Source organism: Vanellus vanellus (assembly GCF_965231255.1).
Source record: "Vanellus vanellus genome assembly, chromosome: 8".
NCBI classification, from domain to species: Eukaryota; Metazoa; Chordata; class Aves; order Charadriiformes; family Charadriidae; genus Vanellus; species Vanellus vanellus.
In genome coordinates this window covers 27884597-27908759 of record NC_138913.1, presented here as the reverse complement: position 1 = coordinate 27908759, position 24163 = coordinate 27884597, and the positions used below count along the sequence as shown (strand labels likewise).

At 43.4% G+C, this 24163-nt stretch overlaps 1 protein-coding gene and 1 long non-coding RNA gene across 3 annotated transcripts in view; both read left to right on the top strand.

Annotated features, from left to right (window-relative positions):
• Window positions 1–24163, top strand: part of PPP2R3A (protein phosphatase 2 regulatory subunit B''alpha) — a 46141-nt gene that overhangs the window by 18358 nt on the left and 3620 nt on the right. For both annotated transcript variants that reach the window (XM_082487411.1, XM_082487412.1), the window contains exons 3-12: window positions 1003–1106; window positions 6571–6673; window positions 8578–8652; window positions 13956–14042; window positions 16403–16559; window positions 18667–18715; window positions 19317–19406; window positions 20410–20585; window positions 21127–21245; window positions 22928–23034. In XM_082487411.1, coding sequence (XP_082343537.1) covers window positions 1003–1106; window positions 6571–6673; window positions 8578–8652; window positions 13956–14042; window positions 16403–16559; window positions 18667–18715; window positions 19317–19406; window positions 20410–20585; window positions 21127–21245; window positions 22928–23034 — 1067 coding nt within the window. The remainder of the gene's footprint in view (window positions 1–1002; window positions 1107–6570; window positions 6674–8577; window positions 8653–13955; window positions 14043–16402; window positions 16560–18666; window positions 18716–19316; window positions 19407–20409; window positions 20586–21126; window positions 21246–22927; window positions 23035–24163) is intronic.
• On the top strand, window positions 8671–11401 carry LOC309675186. The gene is made up of 3 exons (XR_014269463.1): window positions 8671–10829; window positions 10914–11011; window positions 11166–11401. It is a non-coding gene; the product is annotated as an uncharacterized lncRNA (long non-coding RNA).

Here is a 24163-nt window from a genome sequence, read left to right as displayed (position 1 = left end):
TTCCCAAAGAAACATGCTGGCCCAGATAAAAAGCCGAGAATGGACTTGCTGGATAGTCTTGCTTTGTGAGAAGAGCAGAAGTGATGCCTCAACTACTTCTTCAAAATATTCTTCCTTCCATTTGATGCAATGTCCTCCTTGCCTGTGCCTGGCCTGAATCAGCTGCTTTCCCTCCCAGGCCTGTGTTTTGCAGATGTTCTGATACCTTGGCTGGAGTCATGACGGTGGCTGGAAAGATCTTTATGGTAAAGAGGAGGTTTCTTGAAGGTGTCAGCTGCTGAACGTTTGAAGCCGTTTTCGGGCCTGCTTTTCTGAGGCATTAGAAAGTACAAAATGCTTGAGCTTTCATTGATTACCATACTGAAAGCTAGCAGCCTCTGCAGAGGCTACTTAAAAAGTTGTGTTCAGGGAGTCCTTTCGCTGGAATCAGCCTCTCCGTTTGTGCTTTCATTTTTGATTACCCTGCTGTGATCTAGGAGTGTTGGGAAAATGGACTGTTCTGGATAGAAGGTATTGGGCTGAAAGCTACAGGATGGGAATCACTTCATCTTCAGGCATTTAATCATTAATTGTCTATACTTAGAGTTGAGGTTCCCTTGCTGTTAATGAGAAGAAGGCAGCCCATGTATAAAGGTTCATCCTTTTCTGAGGTAGGTCAGTGAAGTAGCTGGTTTGAGTGGTCTGGAAGGAGGTGCCTGTCTCTCTCCACTTTGCTTTGCAGGGAGTCTTACTAAACAGCTCAAAGACAGAGCGTGGTAGTCTCTGGTCCTGTTCCTAGCCTGACAGGACATATTTCTCAGCTATTTAAAAAGACAAAGTAGAAGGCTATTGGAGGATTCTGAACCGTGGCATACAGTAAATAGCTTTTTTTGAGTAATCTGTGTGCCATTACTGCTTTATTCCCCTTATGTAAAGGTCTCAATGGTGAATTCGGTATGTAAACAAGCAGGCTCTTCTTGTGACTCCTTTAATACTCCTCTTTGTTCCGGTGTTTCATTACAGATATGTGGCTGCCCACTCTACTGGAAAGCACCTATGTTCAATGCATCAGGAGGAGAAAGGACAGGATGTGTATCTGTACACTCGTTTGTATCTATGTGGAGAAAGTGAGTACAGCAAATGCAAAATTCTTTCTGGAAAAAGAGAAAAGCCTACCCTAGAAGCCTCTCTTGCCTTTTTTTTTTTTTTTTTTCCTCTCCTTCCACCAGACTTTTCAAATCATTGTCCCTTATTTAAAAGAAAATAAATGGCTTAAAAGTCTCCATCAGCTTAAGTTCTCTTCCCCAAAACTCCCTGAACACTTGTTTCTGTGCTGCATCAGCAAACTTTGAAGGCATTGTATAGATGATAAGACATTTTGGTCTGGTTGGCATATAAAAGAAATTAACGTGCCTTCTAGAAATATGTCAGCCTTTCATGAGCTAGCTGATAGATATGAGTGGATTTTGGATATATTTATCTGAGGTCTTATTGCTGCTACACTAGTGCACTAAGTGAGTGCCTTTTGGGAACGGGGAGAGGAGGCATGTGATAATGTTACAGGACAGGAAGAAGGAATGTAAAATAAAGAAGCATCATACAAGTGGATACTCTGCCAGCTTTAATAGTTATTACCTTCCTCCAGCACGCTGTATAATAAATCTGTGGGTTTTGACAGTCACTTCCACGTACCACTGTCAAGGCTTGTTTTTGAAATTGAGAGCTCTAGAAATATTGTGCTTGGAGTCAGAGGCGTGAGATAGAACAGACTTGCTCTCTTGCCTAATCTTTTTCCCTCTAGAGTGATTCAAGCTTTAGTCTACTTTGTGAAACACCTGAACATCATCTCCATCTCCTATCCAGAGAGAGTTCTAACTTTGACTTAATGATTGCTCTTCAGATTCTTAAAATAACCCTTAACTCCAAGTTCCCAAAGTATTTCCTGCGATAATATTGTCAAAACAGCTTCTAGTTACCCTGGCAAAATTGCAAAAATGTTAGGGGGTGACTGTGCTAGTAAGTTTTTCTTGACACAGGCAACATTTTTTCCTTCCTTAGGTTCTTCCAATTAGTCCTAATTAGTCCCTCATGTATGATACCACATATTTTCACTCCTCTGACTTTCACATCCTTCAGATATTTGCACACTGTGGTCATGCCCCTCTTCTGTATTCTTTTAACCACACCATTTCCAAGCCAAGTTTTGTATGCTTTTTTCACTTTAATTGCTCTTTTTGAAATGTTTGTTTCCCTCCTCTTCCCCTCTGACAGTAGCAAATTTTTTTTTTGCAAACAAGATAGAATAGATGTAGAGTTCCTGGTAAAGTTAGACTAGCAGCAATCTGAACACAGCCATAATTTTCAAACAGTTATCTTTAATTGCTGAAGCTTATTTTTAAGCATCTTAGTAGCTAACCTGACTTTTCAAAATGCTATATACTCACTGATCTTATTTCAGGTCAATAGGATTTGCTGGGTATAGCATACTTTTGAAAATCAGATCTTAGTTTTTTGCTAAAACATGTATTTGGGATTCATCTTTGTGTCTGATTATTTTTATTTTTTTTAAGCTAAAACATTAGCACCTGTTTTCTGCAGGTGATTTAGAATGTACCTGTTAATTGACAGCATGATATGAATGTACAGCTAACAGGATTGCTTGTCAGCCTCTAAATCATTTCTCTTTGTTGTTGTTGTTGTTTTGTTTTTCTGGGAAAACTTATTTAAAAAAAAAACAACACCTTTATTTTAAAGTCTGCTTTTGGTAAAGAGTGATGAGGCCAGAATTAGCGGCAAGCTGGTGACAGTGTGATCTCTGCAGGAAAACTATAGGCCTTTCAGTACTATATTTCAATAGAAGCTTATACACTTTCAGGAGAGAAGGAGGGTAAATAATCAGTCATTGTAAATAATTAGCTGTGCGTTTATATTTTCACAGTTAAAGGATACAGGGTAATTTTCTGAGTCACTTATTGTTTCTCTTATACTATACGAACAACTTAGTGTTTGATATATCTGAGTGTTCTTTTCTCTGCCAGGTATTCAGTAGGAATTTGGTAAATGTCATGGAGTTTCTGTTTTCACAAGTATTTCTGTTTGGAGTGAATTAAGTAATTGTGATACACTTTAGTAGTGTAGAATTTTGTATTAGAAGAAAGCAGAGACAAGAATCGGTGTCAGATGCAAACTGTCAACCTAAAGAATGAGTTTACACGCTTCTCTAAATACTCAGTCCTACTAATTCTTTCATGAAGCTGTTCTCCGTGACTTCAGTGCACAGCAGCTGAGTGTGCCATAATTAACAAGAGATGCTCTTTTCCCTTCAGAGCAGTGATTTTTCTGGTTGAAAACTTAGTCACTGTAGTTTGGCAATATCCTCAAATACTGAAATATAGTAAAGGATTAAATTGGAGAGCACATCTGTTATGGCGTTCTATTAGGTTGATCCTATTGACTTCAAATGAGATCAGTAAGCATGCAGCATTTTGAAAAGTCAGATTACTTAAATGATGCTGTGAAATCAAAGCAAGAACAGTCTTCAGAAAGAAACCTTATTTACCACAGCAGTGTTAACATGAAAAAAAGCTCCACTGGGTGGAACTACCTTACTGAAGAAAATGCGTGCTGAGGTCAATGAGTCTGAGGTCAACTTTGCATAATTCAGTGTTGCATAATGTGATAAGGTGCTTCATAATCACAGAATCAAAGAATGGTTTAGGTTGGAAAGGACCTTGAAGATCATAGAGTTCCAACCCCCCTGCCATGGGCAGGGACACCTCTCACTAGACCAGGTTGCCCAAGGCCACGTCCAGCCTGGCCTTGAACACCTCCAGGGATGGGGCCTCAACAACCCCTCTGGGCAACCTGTGCCAGTGCCTCACCACCCTCACAGTGAAAAAACTTCCTAATGTTCAATCTGAACCTGCCCTCTTCTAGTTTAAAGCCATTATCCCTCATCCTATCGCTACATGCCCCAGTGAAAAGTCTTTCCCCAGCTCTCCTGTAGGCCCTCTTTAGGGACTGGAAGGCCGCAATAAGATCCTCCCCAGAGCCTTCTCTTCTCCAGGCTGAACAGCCCCAACTCTTTGAGCCTCTCCTCATAGGAGAGGTGCTCCAGCCCTCGGATCATCCTCATGGCTCTCCTCTGGACACATGTTGGGGACTCCAGAGCTGGATGCAGTACTCCAGGTGGGGTCTCACGAGAGTGGAGTAGAGGGGCAGAATCACCTCCTTTGACATGATGACAACCCTTCTGATGCAGCCCAGGATACGGTTGGCCTTCTGGGCTGCGATCGCACATTGCTGGTTCATGCTGAGCTTCTCGTCCATCAGCACCCCCAGGTCCTTCTCCTCAGGGCTGCTCTCCAGCCATTCCCCGCCCAGCCTGTATTTGTGCTTGGGATTGCCCCGACCCAGATGTAAGACCTTGCACTTGGCCTTGTTGAACTGCATGAGGTTGGCTTGGGCCCACCTCTCCAGCCTGTCCATCCCTCTGGATGGCATTCCTCCCCTCCAGTGTGTCTATCTCGCCAAAGAGCTTGGTATCATTGGCAAACTTTCTGAGGCTGCACTCGACCCCACTGTCCATGTCGCCAACAAAGATGTTGAACAGTACAGGCCCCAATACCAACACCTGAGGAAAGCCACTCGTCACTGCTCTCCACTTGGACATTGAGCTGTTGACGGCTACTCTTTGAGTGTGACCATCCAGCCAGTTCTTTATCCACCGAGTGGTCCATTTGTCGAATCCACATCTCTTCAATTTACAGACCAGGATATCATGTGGGACAGTGTCAAATGCTTTGCACAAGTCCAAGTAGATTACATCAGTTGGTCTTCCCTTGTCCACTGCCGCTGTAACCCCTTCGTAGAAGGCCACCAAATTTGTCAGGCATGACTTGTCCTTGGTGAAGCCATGCTGGCTGTCACCAATCACCTCCTTGTTTTCTATGTGCCTCAGCAGAGTTTCCAGGCGGATCTGCTCCATGATCTTGCCAGGCACAGAGGTGAGACTGACTGGCCTGTAGTTCCCTGGGTCTTCCTTGTTTCTCTTTTTGAAAATAGGGGTTACGTTTCCCCTTTTCCAGTCGGCAGAAACCTCACCAGACCGCCACGATTTCTCAAATATGGTGGCTAGTGGCCTAGTGACTTGATCTGCCAGTTCCCTTGGGACCTGTGGATGTATCTCATCAGGTCCCATGGACTTGTGCCCCTTCAGATTCCTCAGGTGGTCTCGCACTTGATCTTCACCTACAGTGGGCGGTTCTCCATTTTCCCAATCCTCGCCTTTGCATTCTGCGTCATGGGCAGTGCGGCTGCAGTCCTTGACAGTGAAGACGGGCAAAAAAGTCATTGAGTACCTCAGCTCTGTCTCTGTCCCGGGTAACCAGTTCTTGCATTTCCTTCTGCAGGGGGCCCACAGTTTCCCTAGTCTTTCTTTTCTCGCTGACATACTTAAAGAAGGATTTTTTTGTTTGCCTTAATGTCCCTGGCCAGATTTAGTTCTATCTGGGCTTTAGCTTGTCTAACCCGATCCCTGGCTGCTTGAATGATTCCTCTGTATTCCTCCCAGGCTACCTACCCCTGTTTCCACTCCCTATAGGCCTCCTTTTTCCTTTTGGTCATGTCCAGGAGCTCCTTGTTCATCCATGTAGGCCTCCTGGCTTTTCTGCCTGCCTTCCTCTTTGTAGGGATGCATTGCTCCTGAGCTTGGAGGAGGTGGTCCTTGAATATTAACCAACTTTCTTGGACCCCCCTTCCCTCCAGCACTTCATCCCGTGGTACCATACCAAGCAGATTCTTCAAGAGGCCAAAGTCGGCTCTCCCAAAGTCAAGGGTGGTCAGCCTGCTGCGCACCTTCCTCGCTGCCTCGAGGATCTCGAACTCGACCATTTCGTGGTCATTACAGCCCAGGCTACCCTTGAGTTTGACACTGTATACCAGCCCCTCCTTTTTGGTAAGAACAAGGTCCAGCATAGCTCCTCTCCTCGTTGGCTCTTCAACCACTTGGAGGAGGAAGTTGTCCTCAATGCAATCCAAGAACCTCCTGGATTGCTTATGCCTGGCTGTGTTACCCTTTCAACAGATGTCGGGGTGGTTGAAGTCACCCATGAGAACCAGGGTCTGTGAACGTGATGCTGCCCCTATCTGTCTATAGAGGGCTTCATCCACTTGGTCTTTGTCGGGTGGCCTATAGCAGACCCCCACTGTAATGTCCCCTGCTCCCGATTTCCCTTTAATCGTGACCCATAGGCTCTCAGTTGGCGCTTTATCCATCTCTAGGCTGAGCTCCATGCATTCTAGCTGCTCCTTGACATATAAGGCAACACCGCCTCCTTGTTTCCCTTGCTTGTCTCTCCTGAAGAGCCTGTAGCCTTCCATGCCAACACTCCAGCCATAAGAGTCATCCCACCAAGTTTCTATGATGCCAATGAGATCGTAGCCTTGGAGGCGTGCACACATCTCTAGCTACTCCTGTTTGTTCCCCATGCTCTGTGCATTTGCGTAGAGATCCATCTATAATCCATCTGTAGTTTGTGATTGTCCTGTGAGGTACAAAGTGGATGGAGTAACTCTTCTTCTCTCTCGTAGAATCCTACGTAACTGCCATGATGATGCATCCAGATTCACGTACCTTTTAGCGAAGCCTAGCTGTGACTACCTAGAACAGGAGGACTTCATCCCGCTGCTTCAGGTACCTGCAACAGCTCAGCAGTGAGTGGATAGGGAGAGCGCTATGTTTATTTTGGAATATCTTTATTTTCATATATTTAAATGTTTACCAAGGACCTGCAGACCTTTGGTTTGAAGAGCACCTGGGTGGGGGTTATTTTGGAGTGGAATAAAAGTTAGTGTTTTAAGTGGACTATTTTGCATAAGTACCAACCAGCTACGTATCTTGCTAAAGTTGCTGAGGATTGTCAAAGCTTTATTTAGTCTCTTGCCTCTTGTTAGGATTCGTATTTATCGGTGCCTGGTAACCAGGCTGAAATTTGCCCCATTTCTCTAGGTGGTTATTGGGAAAAATACATGGCGCTGTCGATACTCAAGCACGCATAAAAGCTTATCAGAAAAGTTGTAAAAGTTGCTTGACAAGACAATTATAACTGAATTTGCCTAGCAGGACTACCAGGTCACATGGAAGTCTTTGCAGAAAAATTTTGCAGTTCCGATCATTCTGTATATGCCTCTAAAACTGCTAGTGCATGTCTCACTACTGATTTTTTTTTTTTTTTTTTTTTTTCTCCTTATACTCAGGCTAAGTCTGTGCATCCTGATTTCATTGCTTTCTTTTCCTTTTATTCACACATGATATTTTTAACAATCAAAGTATCACATTCTTATAATTATTTGTGGCTGGTTTGTCAGTGGTTTGTCAGGCTCTAGGTAGGTTTAGGGTTTCTTTATAGTTTCTCTATAAATCAGGTCCACCTGCTCCTCTGATCATCTGTTGATACTTTTTCTGATTTTTTTCTGCATATCTCTAGATTTCTCACTGTGTTGCCCTCTGTGCAAGACCTCTGTGGAGATGCTTTGTTGGGGAAAGACTTGTGTCTGTACTGGATGTTTCCGAGTCTCAAACAAAACTGGGATTGTGATCGATAAATTTTCTCATGTTCCTTTTCATCTTTTCTCCTCTGGGCACACTGCCTTTCCTCATTGATAGCAGCTCTGCTTTTAAGCTACTGGTGCAATCAAAGGCATGTACAATCTTGTTTGTTAGTCAACCAGAAACTAGCAATAATACACCTTATTACACCATCATATTAGACATCAAGTAGAGTGGGCAGAATCTGGTCATGTCACACCCCTGAGGGCACTGTGTCTGCTCTATCCCTTTGCCATATCATGGTATAGACAAAGCAAAACTTTGAACACATCTTAGTTGGGTTTTTTTTTAAGGGTAGAGGAGTCAGACATGTAGAAATTACACAAACATTGATTCATACAGGATCTGAGCTGATTCATTCAAGATCTGAGCAGTTTCTCTGCATTTTTGGTCACGCATTTCTTGGCAGATTTGGCATTGTGAACCAGTTTTTGGCTTACAAAAAGCTGATCTTGAGAAAGAGGCATCTCCACAGTTAGTTCAAGTAAATTTTCAAAAAACACTGATCATATCTGTATACATTCTGGGGCTCACAGGAGCTTTCGTTGTTGTGGAGGACATAAAAGGCAACTTTCTCAACCTTTCAAGGAATGTTTGTTTCTGACACCTAGCTCTAATAAATGTTAATTTCTTCAATGAATGGAGGAAAAAAATTCTTGGAGAGGAGATAGTTGCATGGTCAACTAACTAATTTTTTTTCTCATTCAGTGAAAATGAGTTTTCATCTACTCACTAACTCTTTTCCTTTGTTTTTCTGTCCTTAAGTAAATCAAAATGGCCCAACAGGTGCGTATTGCCCAGAAAATGTATTATACTTATAATTCTAGAAGGCTCACTTTATAGATAAAAAGATGTCATTTCAGTTTTATTGTAAATGCTGCAAATACAGTTTCAAAAGTAAGCAAAAGTATTGGTTTGTAAACAGAGTAACTTCTAAACTTTAAAAGGAGAAGAAAATCTATTTCATTTTATTTGGTCTTGTCTTGCAGGATGTAGTGGAAACGCATCCTGGCCTGACGTTCCTGAAGGATGCTCCGGAGTTCCATTCCCGGTATATTACGACGGTAGGCTGGCTCCTTTGATCTCCTGTGACACTGCTGTACCAACCCTGCCTTTATGATTTGTCATTATTCCCATCAGCAAATCCTTCAGTTTTGTTTTTTTTTAAAAAAAAGGTGTTTTTAATATTACAATGAGTTATTTTAACAACTGCTTCCAAAGGAAAAATGAATCAGCCTGTATGTGCAAAGAGGTTATTCAAAAGGTTAATAATGATTCTTTCTGGTCTTAAGCAAATATATAAAAACAATTTTTTTGGCCTTTAATCCTGATGAAGGAAAATGAGAGGTCTTTCTTTGGTCTTTGAGAGCTGCTAAGTTACCCCTAATTCTGCTGGGCTGCTGAGACACAGAAAGCCGTATGTTTGAAGATTTCTGTCACTTAGGCATGGGGAATCTGTGATTGTTCCATGGTACAGAACATCCATTGCACACAGGGGTCTCCTGTCCAACTCTCCTGCCTCTTGCTCTTGCCAGAAAGCGTATGTAGTCTTTCTGAGTTGCTGAGCTTTGTGACTTCTGTTTGTTGTTGGGTTTTGTTCTGTAGCTGTGTTCCAACTTTGCAGTCAGTGGTTAGACTGGTGCTTTACCTGAATAAAAGGCTTTAGCTTGTCTCACATTGGGTATGAATCTGGATAAAAGGTATAAATGTTAGGATGTTTTGTCTCTGCAGCGGTAACAAATTCAAATAATCACAGACCTGATGGGAGCTGTATCTTAAGGGCTTAAAGTTTCTCCTGTTTGCTTGCCAGGGTCTGCATGGGGGCCAGCTGCACCGCATACTGGCAGCTGGGAGATTACTGGCAGACACAGGCTTGTTCCTTTCCTGCAAGGAGCAGATGGCAGAAAGACACTTGCTCTGAGCAAACCCTGAACTGTGGCACTAATGTTTTATAAAAATGTATAACATGAATCAATTTTAAATGTTTAGATGCTCTTGAACATGACAGTGAACGTCAGTGTGTGATCGGCATATTTAGTCCCCATGGAGCAAGACAACAAATATGTTGAGCATAGTAACTGGCCAGAGTAGGTATAACAAAGGCCAGGGAATTATAGAGGCACATGAATAGGTGAGTGTGGAAGGTGCCTGTGGCACATGTACCCTGGTATTTGGTGTTTCGAGTACATGGAGGGGTAAGAGCTGAAAGATTTAAGGTCACACTAGCATTGGTTTCTGACTGCAATATCAACCAGTTGTTCTTTGCCAGTGAGCAGGTCAAGATACAATGTGTGGTCATCCTTGTGCTGGCTGGTGGATGGTGACAAAGGCAGTTCTGTGCATCTGCCTTTCCAGGTTCCTCTTCTCAAGTCACATGCTGTTCCCATATTTTTCAGGGTCTAAAGGAGGGAATAAAGGCAAGAAACAAATGTCTTTGATCACTTGGGGGATTACTCTACACCCCTGGTGTCCCGAAGCAAGTGCTGTGCTTTCTGGACTTTCTTGGGGTGCAATGCATGTTCTGGTCTGAGAGACCAGCTGTGTGAAGCTGAGGTTTGGCTTCAAGATAACTGACGTGCAGGCTGCTACTAAAAAGGGCAATAACTTTTCCTTCCTCTCTCCTTTTCCATAACTTCCCTGAGCCTGTGTGACCACCATAAAGCAGTCGCAGAACCAGACCCTTCATGAGTACATGAAGGTCCTCAGTGCTTCTTGATTCTGCTTGCGTCTCCACCGTGCTTTCCTACTGCATCCTTATTCACAATACTCTGACAGAGGTGGCTTTCTAGGCTTGCTCCCAAGCAGCCAGGAAACAGTGGTGCTTGTGGCTGAGGCAATTGGTTTGTAGCAGTGAATCTTGCAAAGCTGTGATGTTCTTCAGACTCTTCACGCTGGCAGGACAATGCTGTTCTGGGTGTCTGTGCTGACAGACAGATTCCTCCTGAGCTCAGCGTGTTTGGCCTTGGCCAGATCACTGAGTTGGAGCAGAGTCAAGACCTCAGGAGACAGACAGTCCGTTGGGTCAGGTTGTTCCCATCTGGAGTGGCAGTATTTGGCCCACTGCAGCAGTTGCTCTCCTCTCTGACACCAGGAGTTCTTGTTTCTCACATCTCCTTTCACAGACAGTTTGGCACTTCTCTCTTTAATGTTAAAAAATTCAGTATTTCCACCGGGAGGTAATGAAGGAAACAGCTTTGTCCTTGGATTTTGAGACTACTTGGATCCTTTTGATCTCATCAAGGTAGAGTGCCTTATACCTACTTACAGTGACAGAATGCTGTATTTGCTGCCAGTGCAAGAATTACATTTGATTTTTGTGTCACAGATGAGGGCTGGAAGGAGACACTGACTTAGGTGTGCATTGCTGGATACAGCATCGCTTGGTGGAAATCACCTGGAGAGTAAGCCAGCAGTCCAGGATGGGTAAGATGTGTATGTATGTTTCAGGGCTTTTTTTGCCTACCTCTTCACCTTTTAGAGGTGCCTTTTGGATACAATGGGCTGTAATTTAATCTGTATTAGTATCTGCCAGCTGTTGTATTGCTAGATACTAAACTACTTGTGTTTCTTTCAACAGAGACCAACTCCTGAAGCTGGTGAAGACGATGCAGACTATCACGTAGCATTTATTGTAAAAGCTTTAAAATGTGACTTCTCCCAGAATGTTCAAACAAGGCTCAGAGTTAGCACTGCATGCTATTGTTGAAAAGCTGAGTCAACCAAAAACAACTTGGCAAAACACATTGCTTGTTGAAAAATGCTTCAGTTTGTGCAGTATTACCAATGCAAATGTGTAAGGGGAAGATGGCCTACAGGGTTTAATAAAGCTTTGTGGAATTTTCCAGAAATGGTATTGCTTTTGTTCTTCCATGGGAAGACCGGGGAAAGGTCTAGAACTGACCCATCAATGGTCTGAGTCCTGGAGGTAATTACACAAGGATAATGGGCTCCCCCTTCCAAAGGCTTATGTACTGAATTCACAATAAATAATCTTCCATGCTGGGAAAAATGAAGCCAGTTAAGGCTTTCAGTAAGGCATAACTGACAAGTGTGGCTTGAATGCTGCAAATCATCTCAGGCTGTGTAATTATGTTGTAGGATGTTTCCCAAATGCTTTTTTTGACAGCTTGGTTTTCACAACCTGGAAAAGAAAGAGAGAAGTATTGACATTTTATACTGATATACACACTATGTACCATCCATTGAAACTGGACCATTATTTGAATAAAAGCCTGCACTGAGTGACTGGACATGGCAAAAGAGATGAAAAGAGATCCCATTTTACCTCTGAATGCCTTATTTTTCCAGCTAGGTGAGGAGAGAGCAGATGGAACATCTTTATCAATATGGTCTGATAGAGGAACATGTCACAAACGGGTATATTTTGTTGTCCTTTATTCCCCTGCAGGCAGAGGAAAAGATGATGATTGCTGGTTAGGGGTCCTTTTCCTGGTTCTTGGGATTGTTGGGTTTGAGTCCTTGGAACGGTGTGAAAACCCTGTATCTTTAAGAATTGGTACTGAGTTGACAGGTGTGATAATGGGTTATATATGAGGTGAGACCCACTTCAGTCTCTGAGCTGTTGTGCAATCTGGAAGCAAAGGCCAAACAAAGTCCAAAAATAGTCCAGAATGGCAGTGGCTGCCAGAGGCATCAAAGAAGAAACAAACATACAGCTTTTTCATAGTGCTTAAGATCAGAGAAAATCATTGTGATTACCCAGTCTGACCTCTTGCATTATATAGGCCATAGAGCATTGCTCAATGATTGCTATAGTTAGGACAGGTTTGTTTGTTTGTATGTTTTTAATGGAATTGACAGCCAACTTTAGAAGGACATCATCTTTGAAGTCTGGAGTGATAAAGAGCCTGCAGTGTTTCTTTCAGAGTTGTCCCAGTGGTTAATCAATGACAGTGTAAAAGTGCACTCTTATCTGTCTGAACTGGGCTGATTTCAGCCTCTAGTTATATATTTCATGAAAGACAAAAAAAGTTCTCCTGCTGTCCCACATGTCCCCATGTAGTCTTTTAAGGACCAGGTAGCTACCAATAGGTGTCATGTTCAGCTAAGTTGAATACAGTGGTTCTCCCTCTTCGGAATACCTTTTTGAGTCCTCAAAGCATTCTTGTTTCTCACAAAATTATTTGTGCTCATCGTTTGCTGTCTCGCTAATCTGTGTATCCCCAAGCAGTCTGTTAGCAACAATCTCATACTTGGTTCCAGATTTGTTGTGGACGAAGAACCAGTGCTTGTGTGACTGAGTCAAGGCATGGCCCTTAAATGGTGGTTGCCCACTCAAAGCTAATTCTAGCTAAGAAACCCATCCCATTGAACTTGTAACCAGATTAATCTCTGTAATGTCCCTATTGTTGTATAAAGCTAATTTTTGTGTTGGAATAGCATGCCCTATTAAGGTTTACCAAAATCCTAGGATAATATGTCAGCGTGATGTCAGAGACATCAAAAGTTTGTTTGTATTAGGTTTGGTCAAGAGGAATTATATTCCATAGATTTCAGTGCTGATAGTCAAATTAATTATATTTCTAATTTCTCTTGTTGAAGATGTTTGTTGTTTCCCCTGTTCAGTTTTTTCTTGCATGTGCTTGATCACACATTTGTGTTTTTCCCACTTTGTGATATTTGACAAGCTAACAAGCAGTGGACTGGGAAGGCTTCAGCTTGCTTTTTAGATACTTGGGAGTGCCCTCAGTCTCAAACTGTGAACTGTTTCTCTTGGGTTCTCTGAAGTCTGTACGTTCCCTCTTCGCTTTTTACTTGCTTTCACCAGAGGCAGATCAGTAAAAGAGACAAATGAGGTTAACACCTACCCAAGATAAACGCAGGCAGATAATCTTTATTGCTTACTTTCAGTGGAGCCACTGAGAGGATGAAGCATTGTTATAGACACAATAGCTCAGACATCAATTGTGGCTTTCATTTACATGTTCTATTTCCTCTTCAAAAGTCCTGATTATATTTTTTTTCTGGTGCAGAACACTATTTCAGTTGAGTTCCATGCAAGCTACAATGCCTAAAACCTGAAAACTGCAGTTTCAAAGTGATTTGTCAGCACTTTGAACATATTCCCTGACATAAATAATGCCTCTGCATGCTCAAAGATGTGAATTAAGAGCAGTGAAAACATTTGGAGAGTGGAAATGGATAATACTGTTTCATAAACTGTCATGTTACTTTCAGATTGCATTGTAAGTTAAGGATAGTAGTATCCACAAAAAGATCACTGAATAGTTTCCAAAAATAAGTCCCCTTAGGATGAGTGAATAAACAAAATAAAGTTACTGCATTTAAATTCCCAAACTGGTATATTGCAGGAGTTGATTTCAAGAGCACTGTTCATGTGTTGCAGGTTATACAGAGAATATTCTACACAGTCAATCGATCCTGGTCTGGGAAGATCACTTTAACAGAGCTGAGGAAAAGCAACTTCTTGCAAGTACGTTGGTTTCTGCCTGAACAGGATACAGAACACGATGCCTTCGTTCTTCCTATAGCTGTGTACTATATAATGAGGGAGCTGTGCCTGGGTTTTAGTGAGGTAGGCCAAACGCTCAGTGCCAGCTGGAGCTAGTGGAGGAGTTGTGTCTGAGTTGAGGGAAGACCAGGGACTGGAGTAGCCAAGAGTTCACTGGCAGAAGGTCAAGGGGTTGGTGCACCCTCTCTGAAGCTGCATCAGGCAGATTGGCTCTTGGCTCCTGATCTAGCCAAAGAGGAAGGGAAGCAAGACACAGCAGTGCACCTATGGTAAGTGGCTCACTGAGCAGCCAAGAATATGTGCTGGATTACCTACAGTACATGGTGGGTAGGACAGCTAATTTCCTGACTCCCAACTGGCAGTCAGCCCACTGCCAGTTGGTCAGGCATGCTGTGCTGGGCACTTGCAAGACTGTGCATCTCGGGAGCTGATTTCTGCTTCTGCAGTAGAATTCTTCAGAACGGTTAATGAACGAAGCTTAGTTCTTGTTAGGATTGATGCTACGTATCCTTATATTTGGCATAGGTTTGAGGATTTGGATCTCTGTTCTCTGTATTTTTTGCCCAAAAGAGCACCAGGTTAAAACTGTTTAAGGCTGCTCAACTCCAGCCCAGCCTAAAAAGCCAGAAAGTAAGTAGGCTGAAAGGTTAAGAACTCTGCTAAAGCAGTGAGACTTCCCTACTGCATCCTGTTCTCTCTTCCAGATGTAGTGTGCTGTCTTCCTCAAAAGCCTCAAGCATGAGTTCACGCTCCTCCTCCTTTCAGACATCATCTGCTCCCCTCACCATATCAGCTAATGAAAAAATCTGTGCTCCTTTGGATTGTCTCATGCCAGTCCAAGCCCTCTTATCCTAGTTCCTCCCAAACCTCTGTTATAAACAAATTCTCTCAACTTATCCTGCATCTTTATCCACTCATTTTCTCCCTTGAGACACAATTCCCCTTTTTCTCCCGCATATCTACTCTGTCTTTCATTTCCTGCAGCAGAGAAGTTCAGCTCTGGGACCATAATTTCACTTGGGCAGCTCTTTGCTGCATGTGTAAATGGCATATTTTTGCGTGAGCTATAAAAGAAAAAAATAAGTTATTGAAAAATCTCCCCAAGTGATTGTCATCTGGAAAGAACTGGAGAGACGCATGAAGAATCTGAAGAGGCTAGTAAGCGATTGGTCAGAGGGTTTTAGACTTTTGAGAGCCAGCAAGTCAGAATAGTGCAGGTCTGGCAGTGCCATCCTGTTGTTCTTGAACCTGGTGGATAGCAGGATGTGCGAGTTTTGTTGAGACTCAGTTGGGCTCCCTGGATGTGGAGATGACTGAAAGTAGACGTTGAACTTTCAGTGCCTATGTGTAGCACAGCATCTGTTATGGTTATGGATAGAAGGACCACTAAGCCTGCCTGCTTAGAGACGCAACTCCCTGGGATCACTCTAAGGCTGTGTTTCACCTCCTCCCTTCTAGAGGCTGTGAGGGCAGGGGAGGACAGACCTATAGCTCACTTGCATCTGTTAGCTTTTTCACATTCCTGCAGCCATAATTTCTTCATCTGAAAAGGCTGTCTGGTGTCCCATACCCTCAGCACTAGGAGAAGGGCAAGCAGGGAGGTGACACTGGTGAACATGCAGTATACCCTCCTGTCGGAGGGAAGGACATAGGTAGGTGTGAAGTAGGAACAAAATAAGGACACTGTCTCTAAATCTTTTCAAACAAGACATGTTAACAGATGTCATGGTTGGAAATCTGTCTTAGCCTCCCAGTTAAACCAGACTAATTCCTGTCAGTGTCAGCTCAGGAAAATCGGTGTGATTGGTTTGATCTGCTGGGATCCATCCCTCTTTCCCCAGTCAAGGTATGAGTCTGGAGCAAGACATGATTTTTTCCCTTTGGGAGCCAGGCAAGGATGTGTGATGTGCAAAGATATATCTTGGTTCCTGTGGAGAACCGTGGACTTGCTGTTGTAAATGGCTTTAAGTGTCTCTGGTGCAGGTCAGAAATTTTTCACTAATAATGGATCCCAGCTGAGACAGCAGTTGTGTTCTTGTTTCTCTGCCTCACTCTGCTATAGCTGAAAATTATCAGAAATTGTTGACAGGAGTGGCAGAAATATTGTGCATACATATGCTAACCAGGAGAGCCAAGCCAGATGCTCTTTAAGTGCTTGTTAAGGAATGCAGCAACAAAATTTCCTACAGGGGAGAAAGGCTGCATTTTGAATTAGCTCTCAGAGCTGTGTTCACCCAACTTCCACAGAGGTTGGAGGACTTCAGCTGCTGAACCTCCTCTTTGTCTAGGTTTAACTTCCCACTTTATTTGTACTCTTTCAGACTCTTGCTCTCTTGGAAGAAGAAGATGACATAAATCAGATCACAGATTACTTCTCCTACGAGCACTTCTATGTTATATACTGTAAATTCTGGGAGCTGGACACTGACCATGATCTTTACATCAGCCAGAAGGATCTGGCTAGGTACAGTGATCAAGGTATGCTGCCTGAAGCTGTGGTGGGACAAAGGGGATTGCTGAAAATAGAAAGTTCCCACTAAAGAGTAAAGCCTACCTTTAATTTGGTTAATTTGACGCCTCAAAAAAATTTAAACGGAGCCATCCATCTGTTACACAAATGCTGATTTACAGAGCCAGTTGTAGAGGCTTAGACACAGAGAAATCAGTACACACTATTTTCTGCTTGAGTAGAGAGGGAGTTTCTGTCCATGTGTGGATCACTGCCAGAAGGACAAGCTAAACAGTGCCTTGAAACTTGCTTATTATTTACTAAGGGTTTTGCAGGAACTTGGAAGTAGGGACAAGAAGGACAAGCCCATGTGAACTTTTCAAAAGATTGCTGAAGTGCAGTGTCGTTATGTGTGAGAAAAACTCCAGAGTCCAGTGACGCTTGGTGAATTTCGGTTTGCAGGTGCACTCAGGAGAATAGCACCTGAGTTCAGTGTGGAACTCCTTTCCACAAATTGAGCAGATGCTACCAGTTTTCAAATGTTCAAGGGCCATGGATAAGTTAATGGAATACAAATCCACAAAGGACTAAAAAGTCCAAAGTTCTGTATGCGTTCTGCTAGATGGAGGCACTCAGGTCGGCTGTTTTTAGGTTTATCCATGTTCTGAGAGCATGATATGCCCATTTGCTTACCTGTTAGGACTCATGATGTAAGGTCTGGGACGAGAGCTTGAGCTATTGCTGACCATGTTTAATCCTGAAAACAAAGCCTTCTTGGATTCTTCCATGTGGTTGCTGCCCTTTTTGGGAAAGTAGGTCTGGGACAGCGAATCCCATTTGGGGGAATGGGATGTTTGGACATAACATGTGACTGGAGGTGGCAGGAAAGGTGAAGTATGTGGTAAGGTGGTGTAGCACATAGGGCTACAGGGATTTGGAAATGTGACAAGTTGTCAGGCATTGCTGGAGCTCTGGGGATGGAGACAACATTTTGTAGGAGCCAAGATCCTAGTGGGCTGAAGTAAGAAAAAAGGAAAGGATGACAATGCTGTAGGTTTGTGTGTGTGTGTCAATGGTGTGGTGGCCCATGTGTTCCGAGTGCAGGTGTTTATGGAAAGGCCATGGGAGTTCTGGGTGAGTGTGGCAGTCACGGGGGTCAAGAGTGTTGATAATAGGGCTGGATGGGGTGAGGATGGAGAGGTGCCTAACTTGGGAGAGGTGATACGGGACACTTGGTCCCTGCTGGGAGGCTGGAGTGTGGGGATGGAGTATTTGTGCAGGGGACTTGAGAGCATTGGGTGCTGGGGAGCTAAAGATAGAAGGGGTGCTGAGGACAAGGGGAAGGGGAGAAGCTGCTGGTGCAGTGGTACAGCAGCCTGTCAGCACTATGCCAGGGGGATTTGAGGGGTGATGCAGGTTGGGTCTGCCTGGCTGGTGTGTCAGAAGTGTGCCAGGAGTACAGAAGTGATGGAGAATATGTAGGAGGAGTTAAGTTGGGGGTCTAAAGGAAGCATGTCAGCGGTCTGGGAGGCTGAGGTCAGTGTGCAGATCCTGCTTGAGACTGGTTCTTGCTGCTTGGCTGGTGTGTCTCTGCCATAACAATCTATCTCACACGTTTCCTGGCTGGCAAAGCCCGCCCCCCCCCCCCCCCCCAAACGATGCTTATTTTTCATTGTCCTTCCCTGCAGCAGGATTGCCACAGCTTGTGCTCTGCTAAGAAGTGTTTTGTAGGGATTTGATGTGTGATTTTTTTGCTTGATAACTGAACTTCCTTTGCAACACACACTGAAATAGTCTCCTTCAATCAGGAGGATTTGCTTATGTGACAAATCCTACTGCAGCAAAACAGGAGTAACACTGCCCATATCCAAGAATCCAGATAACACACAGTTGCCGTATTTGTGGGGAAATATGGTGTTTGGGAGGATACAAAGGCAAACACACTGGGAGAATCATCTTTGATCTTTGTTTTTTACAAATGCTGCTAAACAGAGACCAGTAAAGTGGTTAGGGTACATAAACGGCGCATTCTTTTAGCAATGGGAAGTGGCTTTGTGTGGATTCAGCACAAACAGCTGATTATAGTTATTCCTGTGACCTGTAGCTTCATTTTCTCCATGTTTTCTTTATTTCCAGCTTTATCAAACAGGATTATTGAGCGAATATTCAGCGGTGCTGTGGTGAGGTGAGGAATAGCGTACTGGTTGGGGGTAGAAGTGAAGGGAATTTCTGTCAGGCTGATTAGAAATGCAAGATACTCTCAAAAATCCACATGGATCAGAATGGTTTCCAACACGGTGCTCTAGTTGGAGCTGCCTGAAAATGGAGTGAGACTTTTGGGTATCTTAAGAAAGCAAATTTAAAAATCCCATATGGTGACCACCTATAGACCTCATTGTAGACCAAGCTGGGAGGGTGAACATAGCAGGAGGGAACACACAAGCACTATGTGTTTGTGCCCCACAGTGGCACAGGCATAGCTGGGGAGCAGTGCTTTAAAACACCCAAAAAATAAAATACCCCAGCACTTATTGTGGGAGGGGATATGGTAGATGAACCTCAGCCCTGCAGTGACAGCAGGGCAGCAAATGCTGTGCCTGTGGGGAAGCACACAAGGACTGGTGCTGCAGAGTGCAGGGAGTACAGGCTAAATGGGCGATGGTGCCCTATTTTTCTCTCACCAATTATTTGGGGCTTTTGAAAAATACATTTGATAACATTATGAGTATTTAGGAGCGTGGTGATTCATTTTGTTGTTTTTTTTTTTTTCGCCCCATGTCTTCCAGAGGCAATGAAGTTCAAAAGGAAGGCCGCATGAGTTATGCTGATTTTGTGTGGCTCCTGATTTCGGAGGAAGACAAAAGAAGTGCTACAAGGTCTGACCAGTTTCTGTGTTTTATTAAAAGTATTAAGATGAGCAGATAAGATTATAGAAACTTCTGTGATCTACCGCTCTCTACAAGAGACGGCAGCTTGGGTTCCGGTGATTGTTAGGAAGAAAGCAACTTACTGTCAACGTTTGGTCAAATCATTTCCCTTTTTTGAGGAGAAATTTTGTAGTAGCAGAATTTTCCTGTAATGTTAAATGTCTTGGTAGTCATCAATCCCTTTGGTTACCCCATGTCACGAGGCACTGGCTCTGGGGATAAACCCATGAGATGTTTGCAGCAGATAGGCATGTTCCCTTCATGCATGTAGTAAGTGCGTAAGTAGGGTTTGTAGGGAAGCTTCACTGTGTCACTTCGTAAAACCTGTCTGTGTGCCTGGTTTGTACAGCCAGTGGGAGACTAGTATGCAGAGCTGAACTAGATCTGCATGCAATTATTAGGACAACGAATCTTATGAGTAAAAATGAGAAGAAGAATTCATAAATGCAGGGTTGGACTATCCAGAGGGGAAGGGAGGATGCAGAGTGCGACTGCCTGAAAGCATTGCCTTCTGTATAAAGGAGTAGAGGAAATAAGTGCATACCATGCCTGCCTCATCACTCACCAGGGTCACTCAGGGATAGCCAGTGTCCTGGGTTCAGCATTGGTTGCATTTGGCCAACTCTTGCTGCTGAATCAGACAGGGACACCCTAACCTACATTAGCCAGTTGAGCTGCAGCACAGTAGACGCTTGGTACAGCTACCAGGTGAAACAGGTCATGAGCGTGGCTGCGCTCACAAGCCACTGAGGAGACTAACAGGAGGTGCTCTAGAGTGTTGGCCTGTGCCCTGATCCTTCCCAAACAGTATTTTCATCTCTGGTTTTATGCCAGCCTTTGGGCAGAAGAGCATTAGAGGATGGGGAAGGGGAATGTGCATTGCTGCAATCTCTCCTGTATGGATTTCCTACTGCAGTGCTGTGCTTTCATGAGTCCTGTCTCTTTTTCCTAGCATTGAGTACTGGTTTCGGTGCATGGACCTGGATGGGGATGGAGTGCTCTCCATGTATGAACTGGAGTACTTTTATGAGGAGCAATGTGAGCGGATGGAAGTGATGGGCATAGAACCACTGCCATTTCTTGACTTGCTGTGTCAGATGCTTGATCTCGTTAAGCCAGAGAGGGAAGGTAAGTCCTGTTTAATGGGAGTTTCCATCCTCTTTGATCTATGGTAGATTGAGAAAGTAATGTCACTGTGAAACCCATTATAGGTAGAGCCTTGTGTTAGAATCACAGGGCTGAAATTACTGCACAAGGTCAAAGTCTGAACGGTGGCTATTGTGGCATAATGTTATGCCACAGGAGTTTTCAAATACTAAAACAAGAGATCTTGTGAATTAACTTGCTGGAACTGGAGCAACAAGTCTTTTATATTCCAGCTGTGAGATGTGCTGACAGTCTAGATTATGAAACTGGACCATCCCCCATCACATTCTTCATACTTCACATGAATGGGAAAGACCTTCATATGTGTGTGAAATTTAAGCCTAATAAATGTACCCATTTATTGAATAACGTTAAAATCCTTGACTGACTTGGGAAGAAATCTTGTAATATTGTAGCATACTGGTGTTACAGTTAAAACCTTGATAAGACTGACAAGGAACAGGTCCAGTCTGTCACTAAGGAAGAACTCAGGAGCACAATCATGTTGGGTTTTGTTCTGTAGGAAGAGTAACCCTGCGAGACCTGAAGAGGTGCAGAATGGCTCATGTATTCTACAACACCTTCTTCAATTTAGAGAAATATCTGGACAATGAACAGAGGGATCCCTTTGCAGTGCAAAAGGTATATATCACCTTTATTTCTAAATACAGGCCTACTCAAACCCATCTTTGGAGTGCTGCTGGATGTAGGGAAAATCCAACTGAATATAAGAAAACTTTTTTCACAAGTAGGCCAGTCAAACACTGGGACAGATTGCACAGTTTCTGCTCTTGGAGGGTTTCAAGTGTGACTGGGCAAAACCTTGAGCCCCTTGATGTGACCTCACAGCAAACCCTGATTTGAGAGACCTCCTGGGTCTCTTCCAACACCAGTTATACTGCTATTCTGTGGTTCGGTTGCCATCACTGGTCCTACCACACCAGTGCTGGCAGCGCAGCGTGTGATTCTAGAGAGACTGACTGGACCCTGCTGTGTTACACTGATTCAGCAGGCTGAAAGAGTGGGGCTCAGCTGCACTAGAAGGGAACCTGGTTCACTCAGTTTAGAAAGTAACTGAGATTCAGAACTTGCGATCCCATTTGTCTCTTCCTGTCCCCTACACAGCTGCAGTCATAAGTAAGTAGGCTACATGTGAAGATTTATTAAACATCTGGGTTGGAGTCTGATCCTTAAAACGGCACTAGCAATTTTCCCATAGCCTAAACAGAATCAAAGGGACAGATCTTTGCAATACAGGGCCAAGGCAGATGAGATGCCAGCTCCATGATCAGGCCACACGTGCAGCAGACTAGATGGAAGGTTTGGATGTTGCAGATTGTGCATGGTTATTAGCCTGGCTGCACTGTCATAGATCATCTTCTCAAGCAGAGAAAATACAGGAGGAGATTGTGGCTTTTATATTTTGCAGTTGTTGCTCACTACTAACTCTGAGATGTTCAGAGACTTGAGTTTTGTCAGCTGTTGGTGTAGAGTCCCTCACCTCTGGCTCCCCTTGCATATCCAGTGAAACCAGATGTGACAACAGCTTAAAGACTATCTCCCAGAAGCCTCTTATCTGGTCACAGTGCAGTAAAGTGGAGGGGATGCCAAAACCAACTCTGGTTCCCTCCCAGCTGTGTTCCCACATAACCTGTAAGAGGAACTTTGTGGTTCCATGATTCAAGGCTTAAATATATCCTAAGCCAGAACCACTCTGTTGTTTGTTTGTTTGTTTGTTTGTTTGTTTGTTTGTTTGTTTGTTTAAACTGGATCATCATAAGAGCAGTGAAATGGGGCCATGGGGGATAACTTATTTTCCCCATCTTATAGTAAATGGCAGAGAGCCAAATGTTTATAAGGACGTTATTTTATAACGTTCTGTCAGACTTGCCCAAACTTAGCAAAACTGTGAAGAGTTCTTCAAAAGATCAGTTACGATTAACATTTAATCAAAGATTTTAAATCACTAAGTTCTTTAACCAATTACAAAGTGCACAGATGCAGGGCTTGCTGAGCTAGAGCAAAGAAAACGTGCGGTTATTGATGTTCAGCATCTCTGAAATGAAGCAGGCTCAGTTTGTTGGCAGCTTAGGTCACACACTGAGCTTTATAGACTAAGGGATGTATTTTTTCATAGTCATTTATGTGCGGATGTTAAAATAGTTTAAGATAATTGTGAATCTTTCAGTTAAGGCAGTTTTTGACTAGCTGTTTCTCTACAGTTGTTTACTATTCCTAGAATTGCTGTTTCACATGTGTAGACCTATTGTAAACAGCTGTAGAGAGGTATGGACACAGTGCGCTTGACTGTCTGATCTCTTTAGGACATTGAAAATGATGGCCCTGAACCCTCTGACTGGGACAGATATGCTGCTGAAGAGTACGAGATTCTTGTGGCTGAGGAGACTGGGAACGAGCAGTTACAAGAAGGGTAAGCGTGGGCATTGCACTGCCCGGGAACACACTGTTTGGCTCCCGCTGAGGTTTAGGAGGAGCATGTGGATGCTGCTTTTAACAGAGGTAGTAGATTAGTGGACTTATCATTTGGACTCAACACTGGAGCATGTGAGGCCTGAAACAGTTGCTCCAAAGGGCATTATTGATGTATTTTTCACAATGGGCTTCTTTGTGGGCTGCCTTTTGAATCAGCTACACACACTGCAGTAATGAAGATAGCTGGGAAAAAGGACAAAGCCTTTTTCTTTTGGCAACCATACGAAAAAAAGAGATCTTTTTGCTAGTCTTGGCCATGTATTGACCATGTCACGCTACCATAGATTAGAAGCTGTAGCTCTGTGTTACATTTATTATACCTAGAGGAGACTTTCTTTAGTCGAATAATTTTACTTTCTGACAAACTTTATGCCTATTAGTCTGTGCTCTTGATAAGCTGTGTTTCAATGTTTCCATTCATTTACAAAGTTTGTTGAGATTTTTTCTATAAAACACTATTGGTTTCTGCAATACCTACGCTCATTTTTGCACCCTTCTATAAAATTATGGGCACACGCTCCAGTTATCCTTAGAATCAATTAATTTAGACAGAGCAGTTGCTCTGGAACCTCTTTATGTGCAAGGGCTTCCTGCAGAGGCTCCTAGTGGAGACTCAGTATAATTATCTTTTAGATTTGTGTCTGTGTTAGTATCTTCTTGAGAATATTTCTCTGGAAGTCTTCAGGTTAATATAACAAACATCCAAAGAATGCTTACCCCACATTAATCTTGCATGATTCGGGATTTCATCCGTTCTTGAACAGTACTTGTAGAGCTATTAAAGTAAGAGGACTGAGAAGATTGCATAATTTTCAAAACTTCCCACACTGGAAACTGCTTGGGCTAACAGTAGCACCTACTAATTAGCCGCAGAGATTTGCAAAGCTATTGAGAGCTATGTTTCCTTCTCTCCCTGTGATGTGCATCCAAACAGCTATGGGCTGTTCCCTCATCTCCTTTGAGCTGCCTTGCCTTTTTGTGGCCTTCACAATGGAAGATGAGGTAACACAGGATGGAAGATAAAATTGCTGTATTCCCTGCAGCTGCTTTGCAACACCTGTGTCCTC